The following is a 14,166-nucleotide window of genomic DNA, read 5'->3' on the forward strand; positions in this document are numbered from 1 at the left end:
TTCCCTGATTGTACACAGGGTTGCCTACCCATCCTACGGGGGTGCCGATGGGATCACAGGGCTATGAGGGAGGAGCCTGGGAGCTGAGTAAGAAAAAGGGAGAGGAAGTAGGAGGGAGAGGGGATTGTATAGACTTTGGTAACACTGAGGATAGGGATTAAAGGTAGAAAGGAAACAGGGTTGAACTGGGAGATAAGGGAGGGCCAAGTGTCATGGCTGCACCTGTAGTCTCAGGACACAGGAGACCCACACAGCAGAAGCTCCTGCTCAGGTCAAACCTGGGATACATAAGGCGGGCTGGGAAAAGGAAATGGGTTTGGGGCTGGGATGCAAAAGGTGGCAGGGACCAAGGCCAGCTGGAAGAGATAGGAATGCAACTTACTGGAGGGTCACTTGATGGGAGCTTTTGGGATGTAGCATCTCAGAGCTCAGAAAGTCCCCTGCGCTGAGTATGGGACAATTCATCCCAGATCACTGCTGGCCTGCCCTCCCCGGGAAACTGCCTTCTGGGGTTACATGGGCTGCATGCAAGAACTAAATTTAAAATGCCGAACTCTCTCCCTGAAGCCACCATCTCCTATTGTAGAAGCTTGGTGGGTTTCAACAGGGATGATGGCCTCTGCCTTTTATCCTCTTTGTCCCTTTGGTATGGGGAACCAGAAGTGACCCATAAGGTGAGTGGGGTATTGCACACCTTTAGTTCCAGCACTCAGAAGGCCAAGGCAGCAGGAGACTGAAAGTTCCACAGGAGCGTGGGCTAGATAGGGAGATCATGTCTCAAAACATAGACAAAGAGGTGGCCCCGATCTCGACAGAATATGGTGCTGGAGAGAATGACAGAGCCGCAGGCTGAGAAGGTCTGGGGTTTTTATGTACTGAGGAACACAGGCTCTATGTATGCAGATTCAGGTCAGGTAGTAGAGGGTTCTGCTGGTCCATGAAGACCAGGCTTAACGCAAGCTAGAAGAGGAAAGGTTAGTAGAAAAGACTCCATGGCTGGGAGCTATTGGGCCCAAGTGGGATGATGATCTGTCATTTTCTTAGAGGGCAGAAGGGACTTTCCATGGGGACCAAAGGATGGCATGTGGCAGAAGGCATGTGCCGTGAGGGGCTTTTTCTTTTGTCTTTCACTGTCCCAAGGCTTCTTTCTCATGAAGAGCAATAAAAGCTGTCAGTTTGGGAGAAGTGCGGAATCTGTGTGTGGATAGACACAGGTGAAGAGAGCAATGGGCCCTCGTGACCTCACCCCCCCAACACCCCACCCCCGCCCTCGTGACCTCACCCCACCCCCACCCCCAGTCTTTCCATTTTCTTGCTTTTCCATGTCTCACTCACTGGTCCAGAGGATTTCTGGGCTCCCTAAACCCCTGGGAACTAAAGTCCTCTGAGAACTCCCCAGCATTCCCGGGAGAACAGGTTCTTGGCCCGGAGTGAAGCGAGAGGCCTGGGGGTGCAGCGTGCCTCAGCAGGCCTTGCAGCCGAGAGCTGAGCTCCGCACAGGCTGCCTGGGCCGGGCGGGGCCGGGTGGAGAGCTGGGAGGGCAAGTGCCCCTCCCCATGGCATCTTCACCCCTGAGGATTCTCAACCGAGGGCCGCACTTGGACCCTCTGTTCTTCCCCTGGAACCAGCTCAGCTCCGTCTTAGCCCCTCACAGAGCCACAAGAGAGAGCCAATGTGCCACCGTGCTTCATCGGCAGGAATGCCATTCTACTACCAGCATCTTGTCCCGTTCTGTGAAAAAAGCTCTTGCCAAGCCCAGTGGGGATAGGGCTAAAGTTCATTGCCACCCCCTCTATCCCATGTTTGTCACTCAGTGCAAGGGAAATGGGCTTCATCAGTAGAAGAAAGAGAAGGAAGTGGAGAAGCTAGACGGGGGACGCTACCGCAATTATGATTTCAAAAAAGCTATGAGGGAAACCATTGAACTTCCTCCTGAACAGTTTAGAACACAGAGAGGACCAAGCTCTGTCTGGTGTGGGAGCTACCCGGCACAGAGGTACGGTGTCCCGAGGGGAAGCATCTTCTCCATCTGGTCCTTTCTTGCCGAGCAGCTGTACCCTGCCGCTGCACATACCCAGACTTGTCGCCTGAGTTTGTAGGTACAGAGCGAAGAGGCGAACACGCCCACTTATTACTCTAGCCTTAACCCAACGTGCTTCTTCGGTCTTTGGACACTGAAGGCAGGCTGGGGGGCGCGGCGCGGGGGCTCCACAGCAAATTCCAGGATTTTGCCTGGTTGGGTACAGAGCAGAAGGTAGCCTCAGTAGCTAAAGGGGCTTCTGGCTGCTAGATTTTCCAATTCTAGGTTGGGGTTGGTGGGGGGGGTCTGTGAACCCTCTGCCTGTCCCAGTCTTCTGGCCACTCCTCTCTACTGCAGAGATCTTAAAGAAGAGAAAATTCTCTGGTGCTCAGAGAGGTGTGCCTCGCCTGAGCACCGGCTCCTAGCTGCAGCACCTGTTGCCGCCTGTCTGCTTCTGCACAAGGTGCACTATTCTCCTGTCAGCAAGTCAAGCCTCCCACGGAATCTGGGTTGTACAGACCCCAGCCCAGGTATTCCAGAGAGATGGGACAAGTTGCCAGAGTTGGGTACCCGACGTTCCACCCAGTCACTCAGTCCTTGACTGGGGTTCTGCCTGTCTATCTTTGAACTCTAGCTGTCCATCTGGAGTAATTATTGCCTCCCAAGCCAGGGTGGGTGCCACCACACAAAGCCACCTCACAGACCTACTGCATAGAGCCACCACTCACAGCATGACAGAGTCCTACATTACAGCAAGAAGGATCAAAGTTGGAAGGCCTGGGCCAGGAAAGGGAGAGGAGCATGGAGGAGGGGTCCCCTCAGCCTCCAGGCACTCACCCTGATCCTGAGGCTCCCTGGAGAGACAGTGAGACGCTGAGGAGAACCCAGTGCCTCCTGAAGTCCATTAAAAAGCCAAGCCCCCTCCCCTGCTGGCCTCCACGGCTGACTTGGGCCAGGTCTCCTCTTACCTGCTCAGTGAAGCAGGTCGGCGTGGGGGCCTGGGTCTGGGGGGCCAGGAGCTCCGACGGTCTGTCAGTCCGTCAGCCTGATTGTCCTGGGTCTGCGCTGACATCAGGTGAGGGGAGGCAGCTGCTGGGTGAGCCAATAATTATGATATCAGCTTCCCCTTGCCCTGAGGGGTTGCTGCCAAAAACGGGGAGAAGAGAAAGGTGACTAAGAAGCTAGTTTGCTCCTTGGCTCTTGTTTGACAGGTACTGGCTCCTGTGCCCGCCCTGGCCGCGCCCGGCCCCCCAGCCCTCCCCTCCTGCGCCAGCCTGGGCCCCCAGTCCCTGCCAGGGGGCACGGCCTGTGGCTTGCGGGGGAAGGGGTGGCTCTGCGGCCCCCACCTGCACCCCAGAACAGAGATGTCAGCCCCCATGGGTGGGGCCCAGACCTGTCGGGACATGCACCTGTGTGTCAGGAGAACCCAGCCGCCACATGTGTGTTCATGGAGCTGGTAAGGGGGTTCCAGGAAGCAGCACATGGTTGCAGCACTGAGTCCTCTCAGGCAGAGTGTGGACCAGCAGTGATTGAGACCCCTCAAGGGCCCATTGCTTTCTGGGAAATGTCCACAGGGTTGGCTCATCTGCATGTCATATTATCCGACATTGTGTGAGGTAGTGTGTATCCCCAAATCCACGTGACTTCCCTCCCATGTCTGTGGCCATGCCTGCTTTGCTGCAGGTCCTCCCAGAGATTGTCTGTTTGCATCTACATCTTCCCTAATGTCTGTGCATCTGTGGCTTTTGTCCCTGTACTCAGGCCTGTGTCTCCTTGCTGTGTGTCGTTGAGTTTATAGCCATGCGTCTCTGCTCTCGGTCATCCTGCCCCATGGATGGGTGTGGGTGGAGGTGGAGGCTGCTTCATTCTGTCATCCACACAGAGTGGAAATATCTGAGTGGCTACTGGGTCCCAACCCCCCAGGGTTCACAGTTGGAGTGCAGTGCCTGGTGGGTCTAGGAAATGGCCACCATAAGTCTTACCTGAATAAGCCTGAGGCCTGTCCTTGCTCCTCCACAGACTTTTTGTCCCATTAGTGTCTCGTGTGCCCATCCTCTCCCTCCCTCCCTCCCTCCCTCCCTCTCCCTCCTCCTGTCTTCTTCCTCCTCTCCACCTACCTTTACCTCTTCCTGGAGCTAAGGACTGGTATGATAAAACTACTGTCTAGTGGCTGGTACACAGCCTCTGGCCCAAGGTTTGGCAGGCCTACTTTCTCCATTCACAGAATCTCCCTCTAAAGGCACAGTAGGGTCATGGCTGGAGGGTGGGTCAGATCTTATAGAACAAGCATGGAGTGGGCTGGAAACACTTGAGAACATTTTGGGTCAGAGAGATGGCTCAGTGGATGAGATGGAGGCAGAAGGACCGAGCCTGGATCCCCAGAACCCAAGTAAAAGCCAGGCTTGGCAGGACACACCCATAACCTGGGGAGGCAGTCGGTTTAGCCAAAACACCAAGTTCTAGGTTCAGTGAGATACCCTTCCTCAAAAAGTAAGGTGGAGACTGAATGAGGAAGACTGATAGCATTGACCTCTGGCCCTCACACACAAATGCACAGGTGAGTGTACCCATCACACACATGCACACACACACACATACACACACAGAGACAGAGAGACAGAGAGAGACAGAGACAGAGAGAGACAGAGACAGAGACAGAGACACAGAGAGAGAGAGAGAGACAGACAGACAGAGAACATTGGAGATGTCTTGGTCTTTTTTTTTTTTTTTTTTTAGACTTAATTCATTTATTTTTCTTGTATAAAAACCCTTATGTGGTAGCCACAGCTGGAGCCTGGGTCCTCTGAACAGAGACTCTGGTGTGGGTTTTCACAAGATGGTCAGTGAATTCCTGATAAGGAGACTTGGTGAACACAGTCTCTTTCCAGAGGTCAGGGGTCAGGTAGCTGTAGGTCTTGGAGATGGCATCAAAGGTGGCCTTGGCAAAGTTGCCCAGGGTGGCAGTGCAGCCCCTGGCTGAAGTGTAGCAGTCATCTATACCGGCCATCATCAGTAGCTTCTTGGGCACAGGAGCAGAGACAATGCCAGTGCCTCTGGGGGCAGGGATGAGACGAACCAGCACAGAGCCACAGCGGCCTGTCACCTTGCATGGCACAGTGTGGGGCTTGCCAATCTTGTTCCCCCAGTAGCCTCTCCGCACTGGGACGATCGAAAGCTTGGCCAGGATGATGGCCCCTCGGATGGCAGTGGCTACCTCCTTGGAGCACTTAACACCAAGACCAACGTGGCCATTGTAGTCCCCAATAGCGACAAAGGCCTTGAACCTGGTCCGCTGGCCAGCCCGAGTCTGCTTCTGCACTGGCATGATTTTCAGAACTTCATCCTTTAGAGATGCACCCAGGAAAAAGTCAATAATCTCAGACTCCTTAATGGGCAGGGAGAACAGGTAGATCTCCTCCAAGGACTTGATCTTCATGTCCTTAACCAGGCGGCCCAGCTTGGTGACGGGGATCCACTCCTTGTCTTCAGCTTTACCTCCACGAGCCCCGCGGCCTCGACCGCGGCCACGGCCTCGGCCACGACCGCTGCCGAATCCTCCGCGGAAGCCGCCGCGGCCTCCTAATCCTGGGCCCCCGGGTCCTCCGGGCCCTCCCGCTGCACCGGCGTCATCCGCCATTTGGTGTTTTCCCGAAGAAGAAGAAGCGAGATGTCTTGGTCTTAAGACAGAGTCCCACACTGTAGTCTAGAACTCTCTACAATCCTCCTGCCTCAGCTTCCTGAGCTGTAGAGTTACAGGCACATGCTCCACCACATCTGGCTCAATGGACCTATTTGTACATAATGGTTAGCTGTGTGATCCTCTACATTGGCCTAGGTCCTCGTCTCAGGAAATCGTCTACAGAGTTGTTGGAAAGGCTAATAATGCTTACGTTCATGGTTCCCAGCACAGCCCTCGGTGGGAACTGATGGTCAATAAATATGCATCTCCCTTCCCTATAGGAAGCCCTGGGAGGAGTGGGGGACAATGCAGACATGCTTACACAGCTTGGCAAGAGGTCTTCTGGGGTTAGGCCAGAGAATCCGAGTCAATTCACCTTTCTCTAGGAGTGGTGAATGGTCTTTCCTTTAAGGGGAATTGTTTCAAGGGGAGCTCCAGTACCATACAACTAATACTGAACGGAGTTTCACAGAGATGTGGCATGGCTGAGACTGTCTTGTGTGTTTGGGAATTGTTGCTTTGTTTGATGTATCCAGGGCTGATTGTCATTTCTAGACTCAAAAGTATTTCTGGGGTTTGGGGATTTAGCTCAGTGGTAGAGTGCTTGCCTAGCAAGCACAAGGCCCTGGGTTCGGTCCCCAGCTCCGAAAAAAAGAAAAGAAAAAAAAGTATTTCTGTATGGGTATTTTAGGCACAGAGAACCAGGAAACCCAAAAAAGTCCATAAAGGCCCCTGCAGCCAAGACCAAACTGCTTGCATGTAATCCTTGGGACCTGCGCTGTGAAAGCAGGCAGCTGACTGGCTCCTGCAAGTTGTCTTCTGACCTGTACACATATGTCATGACTTGAGGTTCCTTCCCTCCCCCAAATAAATAACTACATATAATAAAAGAGTTTTGTTAAGATAAGGGGGAGAAATACCAAGCGAAGGTGGCACACGCTTTGATTTTAGTACGCAGGAGGCAGAGGCAGGCAGATCTCTGTGAGGCTAGCCTGGTCTACAGGGAGTTCCAGTACAGCCAGTCTCAGGGGCAAGAAAAAGGAAAGAAGGGATATAGGGAGAAGGTGTTGTTGAGTTTGGGATCAGGACAAGAAACTAAGATGCATATTTCACATATCAAAGCAGCCTGCTCTATTGAGCAAGTTCCAGGACAGTCAGGTCCAGCATCCTTCAGTACCTAAGTGGCATTCCCTGCCTTCAACCTTGAACTTTCCAGCCCAGGGGCTGGGTGCCCTTTTCCCCAGAGGCTCCTCCCTATATAATCCAGACATTTTGGTCTCTCTGCTCTTTCTCCCTCTGTTCTTCTCCTTCTCCCACCATTTCTCTCTTTCTCTTTCCCACCCCACCCCCTTCCCATGGTGACTTCCCTGGCCTCAGTTCTTGGGACCAGTGAACTCTCCCAAAAGCAGCTTCTCAATAAACTTGCATTTAATCTAATCTAATCTGTCTTGAATTGGCTATTTCACTGGTGACAGAGAAATCATTTATCAGGTATAAACAAAAGAAGGAAGGATACACATTTTGCAAATGATGCAGATATTTAAGAGATGGGAGAGAGTTGGGTGGTGGTGGCCTTTAATCCCAGCACTCAGGAGGCAGAGGCAGGCAGATCTCTGAGACTTTGAGGCCAGCCTGCTCTATTGAGCAAGTTCCAGGATAGTCAGGACTCCTAGAGTCAGAGAAACCCTGCCTTGAAAAACAAAGTCAAATAAAAACAAAACACAAAAAGAAACAAAACAAAAGAAAGAAAGAGAAAAAAAAAACAAAGAGAATCAGAGGAAAGACTGCTAGAGGTGATGAGTGAATTTCATTGGGTAGCCAAATAGCAGTTAGGTCAGTAAGAGTCAAAATATAATTTCTATGCAGGTGAAAATGAACTAGGAAACACCAGCCATGTGCAGAACTGCACACCTGTAACCCCAGTCTGGGAACTGGAGGATTGGATTCAAGACCAGCCCTGGTGTCATAGCCATGCCTCGTATTAGGAATTGAGAACAGGGGGTTGGGGATTTAGCTCAGTGGTAGAGCGCTTGCCTAGCAAGCGCAAGGCCCTGGGTTCGGTCCCCAGCTCCGAAAAAAACAAACAAACAAAAAACAACAACAACAACAACAAAAAAAAAAACAAAAGGAATTGAGAACAGACACAGAAGACCCACACCTCCACAGTAATGACATTGCAGCCCACCAGTAAGTTTACTAAGAATCCACATCAGGAAAACAGTAGGTTTTTACCAGCCAACATAAAAATAAGGCCTAGGGAAATACAAGGATATGTCCTATTACAGAACGAGAAAACTAAAAACGCAATGTTGCATAAAAGTGGGTTTTTGTCCAGATAATCTCCAAACAGAATGTCCATCAAATTCAAAACCTAACATCCTTGGTTCTTAGAACTTGACAAGTTGAGTCTAAAGTCTAGGGGAAGAGTAAATATATCCAAATGACTTAGAGCTTTTAAAACTTGCCTTGACAATCTTCAGGACTCCCAAAGAGGCCTCACAGGAGAGACCAGGTGAGTCTGGGAGCCGGGCATGGTGGTGCAGGTGGAGAATTCAAGCACTCAGGAGGAGCTTCAGTTTGAGGCTAACCTGGGCTACACAGCAAGACTTTGACTCAAAAGTAAATAAAACACCACTGGCCTGCCGAGATGGCTTATGGGATAAATGTGCTTGCTCTCTGAGTTTGATCCTCAGGACCCGCAAAAAGTTAGATAAAACTGATTCCTTAGAGTTGCCTTCTGAGCACCACGTGTGTGTCATGCCACACAGGCCCTCTCAGTAATAAATGCATAGATAAAATAAATAAAAATGATTAAAAAACTATCTCCAATAAAAAACTAAATGTAGTTTTAGCATCAAAATAAATAAGTGAATTCATTAATGGAAAAGAGTCCAAGATTAAGTTGATGATTTTTTGAGGGTTGAGCATTGATAATAAGTTCACAAAGAAGCAGGGAAAACACAAAAATTACTACAAATGGATTTGAGACAACAGAGGTGAAATAGTTAGGAAAGTGAAATCCTACTTCACACTCCATGTTCACAGTGAAAGGATGTGGAGGCAGGAAGGCCAAGAGCTCGTGAGTGCATAAACTCCTGTCTCAAGAACACGGAACAAAACAAAACAGTGACAGAAGACAGGTGTGGGGCACACACCTGGAATCCTAGCACTCGGGAGGCTGAGGCAGGAGGATTGCCATGAGTTCAAGGCCAGAGTGAAATACATAGTGAGTCGGCCTGGGCTACAGAGTAAGATTCAAAGAAAATGAACAAACTAATTGCATACCTCTTAAACCCTAGATGAAAAAGTGGATAAACCACGCAAATCAATATAAAAATACAGAAAATATTTTATGAAAATATGATGTAGGGAAGACACCTTGAAGCATGGTGTCAAATCAGGAAGGCATTCAGGGATATATTGACAGATTTTACTAAGTACAAATTCAAAATTTATTTAGAACAAAATATAATATAAACAAAGTTAAAAGGCAAAAGTTACAGCTAGAAGGAACTGTTGCAACATGTAAGGTCAAGGATTAGTATCCATAATATATAAAGAACTCCTACAAATAAATTAAAGTCCATCTCTCAGAAAAAAAAATAGACAATAAACATGAATTTACAAACAAACTACCAATGGCCAAAATACAAATGAAAGACTTTTAACTTCATTAAAAATTGAGAGAATGGAAGTTGATTCAACAGTCAGGGATTCTGGGAAGGCCCTGGTGGAATCCCAGGAGACTGTGGCTGTCTCCACAGTGAGATTCTTTCTTTTAAGACTTTAAAAGTACTCATACAAATATGTATATGTATATGTAGATATGATACACATTTTGTATTATATATGTATATGTAAATTTGTATGTGTGCATGCCTGTGTATGCCTTAGTGTCTATATTAAGGTCAGAGGACAACTTATGGGAGTCAGTTCTCTACTCCACTATGTGGGTCCCAGATCAGACCCAGGTTTTCAGACTTGGTAACAAGAGCCTTAACTGGCTGAGCCATCTCTTTGGACCTGATTCTGCTTCTTTCAGTTATTATTATTTTTTTGTTTTGTCTTTTAAAGACAAATTATCCTTATGCAGTCTGGATTGCCCTGGGACTCACAATATACTCCAGACTGCCTTCAAACCTACAACCTCCTGTCTCAGCTTCCCAAGAGCTAGGATTTCCACTCCTTCCAATGTTTTTCTGTTGGAAAAGCCCCTTCCTCTTGATTGCAGTCTCTGCCTCTGCTCCCTCTGCCCTTGGATCAAGAGGCTGAGTGAGATCTTCCTCCTGATAACAGACTGGACTGTTAACTCCTCTCATCAAACCAGGCCCTCAGTGTCCTCTCCTAGGTCTTGAAGCCGCATTCTAACACTCACCTCGATTCTAGCATCTACGGTGTTGACTCAGAAAGCACTCCTACCCTCCTGCAGACAGAACTGTGCTGGCGTTGGTCCCGGTGGCCACAGCTGCTGTTTGAACAGGCCTGGGTTAGAGCTGTGGCCTGCTTGCCAAAGCGCTGCCCAGTGCTGGGCAGGTGTGAAAATCCCTGCAGCAGGGTCTGCCAGGTTCCAGTCTAGAGAAAGACTGTGGAGACCGAAGCCGGAGGTGCAGTTTCCATGCTTAGAGCCCCTGTGTCATGGAACAGGCATGGGCACCATTGCCTTAAATCAGAACAGGCCATCTTTGGCCAAGTTATACATGTGTGTGGGAGGGGTTGGGACCAGGGAGGGTGTGTGCTTGTGTTTGTGTGGGTGTGTTGAGTGTGTAAATGGAGGCCAGAGATCAGCGTATGATGTCTTCTTTTTTGTCTCCTCTCCTCGTTTTCAGAGTTTCTTACTGAATCTAAAGCTGCCTTAACTGTAGTGACTAGCTGGAAAGACTCCCTGTTCCCAGGTTCAGGCCACAAGATGCTGCATTTGGGCTTCTGTGTGGTTCTGAGGCGTGAACTCAGGTCCTTATGTTTGTGTGATGAGCCCTTCCTTTAATGACCGAACCTTCTTTCCATCCTTGGTCCTTGTACTGGCTGGTTTTGTGTGACAACTTGACACAAGCTGGAGTCATCACAGAGAAAGGAGCCTCCCTTGAGGAAATGCCTCCATGAGATCCAGCTTCAAGGCATTTTCTCAATTAGTGATCAAGGTGGGGAGGTGCTCATTGTGGGTGGTACCGTCCCTGGGCTGGAAGTCCTGGGTTCTATAAGAAAGCAAGCTGGGCAAGTCAATGGGGGGCAATCTAGTAAAAAGCACCCCTCCGTGACCTCTGCATCGGTTCCTGTCTCCAAGTTCCTTCCCTGTGTGAGTTCCTGTCCTGACTTCCTTTGGTGATGAACAGTGATATGGAAGTGTAAGCTGAATAAACCCTTTCCTCCCCAACCTGCTTCTTGGTCATGCTGTTTTGTGCAGGAATACAAACCCTGACTAAGACAGTCCCCCACTCTCTCTCTTTCATTTTAGACAGGTGTTAGTTCATGGCCCTGATTGGCTGGGTAACTCTCTGTGTAGGCCTTGAATTTGCAGCAATTCCTCTGCCCGGGATAATAGGCACAGTTCACCATGCCTGACATATCTGCCCAACTCTGCTCCTGTAGGCTGGACTCTGCTTTTCAAAGCGAGTTAGTTCCTAAGACTGAGCCTGCCACTGCAGACACTGTCTCACTCCATTGTTGGAAGACTCTGAGAAAGGTCTGCAGAGGGGTCCCGGGGCAGGGCTCTGGTAAAGCACTTGAGGTCCTGGTTTCAGGCCTCAGCACACTGCCCTCTACAGACTACCCCAGCACGAAATGTTAAGGCAGGCCTCACCGCAGGCTGGCTGCAGGGATCTGGAGGGATCTGGTCACAGGGTGGACGTGCTGGGGGGCGGTGGCTCCTTGGCTAGCTGATAGAACAACTGGACCAGAGCCTCAGGAGATCTGGCCAGGGAGGTCCGCCCTGTTCTGGTTGGCTGACCCTTGGGAAGTGCAGGGAGTTTCCAAGCTTGGTGGGGAGGGTCTGAGGGGGAGGATCAGGGCAGAGTTGTCAGGCCTTGGATGGGTGCTGTACTCCAGTCCTGTTCCCTCCTCACTGGGATCAGAGGAGGTGAGACTTGACTCTAAGAACAGTGGGTTTTCTGCTGCAGAATGAACAGGTACCTTCTCCCTCCTCGGGCTTACCCAAAGCTACGGTGGGGTATGGAACTACTATGTGTGGCTGGGTGTGGCTGGCCAGAGCCGTGTGTGAGCCTCTGCACACTTGTAAGGACTCATGGGTCTGAGCATGATGTTCAGATGTCTGTGACCGTGGCTTTCTGTGACTGTGGGTGTGAAGGGACTGTGAGAACAGGCATGTGGGTGAGTGTAGTCCAGGGCTCTGAGAACAGGGGTCCCCCACCCTCAAGGGGCCACAGTCTTACCCCCTCCCCCCACCGTTCCTTTGTAGCACACCTGTGTTTCAGGTGGAGGCTGACTCCTCCTAAGCCTCCTGTTTGTAGCCAGCTGAGGCTGCAGGCTACCCCTTCGGCAGCTGCCCTGCTGAAGGACCTGGCTCTTTCCATCCTCTGCCAGCCCTTCCCTTCCTCAGAGACTAGGAGACAAAGACCCCCCCCCCCCCCGCCAGGAGGTCTAATTGAGTGGGGCTGACCTTGAGCCCTGGGGTGCTTCAGGAGACGGACATGACAATGGGGTGACCTGGACTTGTTCTACTTATTAAGTTCTTTTCTGTCTTGCAGGTGTCTCTGAGGTTTGGGAGCTGCTGCCTCTGTGGTCTGGCTGCCATGGCTGCCCACGTAGACTGTTGCTAGTTGGTGGGGATAGGGTGGGTGGGGATGGGGTAGAAAACATGATTTCCCCCCACCCAGGGTCTCAGAGCACAGGAATGGGGAAGCATAGCCTTGGCTCAGAAATGTGGGCCTATTTGTTGAGACTAAAATCAGTTTAGGCCAGAGAGGTCAAGACACTGCCTCACGGTCACAAAACTTGGCCCACAAGCCAACTTGGAAAAGGGATTTGAGAACTTGCTGGCCTCTAGGGGAAAAAAAGGAACTCGTGTGCTCCTGGTACACTCATTGTTGTATATGACATTCCCTGTATACCAGGTCACAAGAATAAATTAGGGACACAGCTCCATCTGGTAGACCATGGTGAAGTGTTCCAGCCTCTTGGTTTCCCACAGCACTGGGGAGTTCATGTCTTGAGTTCCAGCTACCATGAGACACCCTAAACCTCTTGCTACCTTGCCCCTGAAGGCAGCAGTGCTGGGCGTGCAAGCCTAGCAGAGGAGTCCAGCATCCTTGGCTATTGGCTATCAGGCCTGACCTACCTGCTGAGGGCTATAGTGGTCAGGCTGTTGTTATGGCCCTGACCCAGGCTGACATGCCCCTCCCTCAAAGGCCAGCCAGGTCCCTGTACTTTATTACCATGCTAATGATGGTGATTAGGTTGACAAGAGCTGCCTTTAGCCTGGCCCTCCTCAACCCATCTTGGGGGAGACAGCACCTGTATGGTCCAACTATGGCCCTAGTCTGGTTGCTGTCCCTCTACCCTAAAAAAAGGACAGCATCAGTAAGACTGCCAGCCCCAGGACAGGCAGTGTGACCTCAGTCTGCTTCTGCCCCTCTGAGCAGGGATAACAAGGTAGAGTTGATTTGGTACCAGCTGGATTTGGTGGCACTCAAGAGGCTGAGGCAGGGGGATTAACTTGAGCTCAAAGTCAGCTTAGTCTATGTAGTGAGTTCCAGGCTAACATCAGCTACATTCGGAAACCGGGTCTCAAAACCACAAACAAATAAATGAACAGGCAAGTTGCTTGTGTCCTCTGAAGCCTTCCCCAATGCTGGATTTCAGTTACCCATGTAGCAGAGAAGATCTTTCCTATTGCTCTCCTGGGAGCCCACTGCATTATGGGGGACTATCCCTCGAGGCCTTGGGGGGTGGTGTTTTCTTGTGGTTTATGCAGTGCTTCATGTGTAAGGAATGCCAGCAGGGCGGCAGGGGGCAGTGTGGGGGCAGAGCCACTCTACTGACACACCTCACTCCCCCTGGATGCCTGGCATGTCCTGTCAGGATCCGTGTCCCTCAGAGACAACCATGCTCTTCCCATCTGCTCTCCCCTAGGATATGCAGCTCCGCAAGGATGCTGATCCCAGCTGGGAGACAAGAATGAAGTATTTTCCGTCTTCGTAGACAGTACCCCTTTTCATTTGAACACAAAGCTGATATATTTCCCTTTTCCCCCTCTGCCGAAGAACAGAGCTGGGTAAGACTCTAGGAAACTTCAAATGAATCCCAGGTTTACATGGCACCATCCCCAATGAGAGAATTAGGACTTGGAGCCAAGGAGAGGTATTGATGCTCAAATGGACAGTGATGTGGTGTCACCACACCCCCTTTGCCAGATATACGAGTATCTGGGGTCTATGAGAGCGTGGGGTGGGACAGGTAAGGAGGTAGATCGCTATATATTGTCTGACTCTGGACCCTGAAGGCCATGGCAGGT

General features: G+C 50.6%; 2 protein-coding genes and 1 long non-coding RNA gene across 36 annotated transcripts in view; 1 reads left to right on the forward strand and 2 right to left on the reverse strand.

Moving 5' to 3' along the window:
- The window catches only part of Foxn1 (forkhead box N1), a 36,428-nt gene extending 26,011 nt beyond the window's left edge, over window positions 1-10,417 (reverse strand). For 2 of the 34 annotated variants that reach the window (XM_087570498.1, XM_087570497.1), the window contains exons 1-2: window positions 2,858-2,975; window positions 2,075-2,232 (exon numbers count right to left, since the gene is read on the reverse strand). In XM_087570498.1, coding sequence (XP_087426624.1) covers window positions 2,075-2,232; window positions 2,858-2,925 — 226 coding nt within the window. In that variant the 5' untranslated portion in view covers window positions 2,926-2,975. Of the gene's footprint in view, window positions 1-1,985; window positions 2,233-2,857; window positions 3,289-3,429; window positions 3,570-10,074 lie in introns of those variants that run through there. The other 32 variants (XM_087570494.1, XM_087570493.1, XM_087570514.1 and 29 more) reach the window with 28 other exon arrangements.
- Rps2-ps18 (ribosomal protein S2, pseudogene 18) lies at window positions 4,789-5,684 on the reverse strand. Its single transcript, XM_087574993.1, has one exon. The coding sequence runs from the start codon at window positions 5,655-5,657 to the stop codon at window positions 4,791-4,793; it is 867 nt and encodes a 288-aa protein (XP_087431119.1). The 5' UTR covers window positions 5,658-5,684; the 3' UTR covers window positions 4,789-4,790.
- Window positions 10,418-11,695: 1,278 nt separating the features above from the next.
- LOC148002986 (uncharacterized) lies at window positions 11,696-12,811 on the forward strand. Its single transcript, XR_015631845.1, has 2 exons — window positions 11,696-11,821; window positions 12,401-12,811. It is a non-coding gene; the product is annotated as an uncharacterized LOC148002986 (long non-coding RNA).
- Window positions 12,812-14,166: the final 1,355 nt, after the last annotated feature.

The sequence above is a fragment of the Rattus norvegicus genome, chromosome 10 (genome assembly GCF_021556685.1).
Source record: "Rattus norvegicus strain SHRSP/BbbUtx chromosome 10, alternate assembly SHRSP_T2T, whole genome shotgun sequence".
NCBI lineage: Eukaryota > Metazoa > Chordata > Mammalia > Rodentia > Muridae > Rattus > Rattus norvegicus.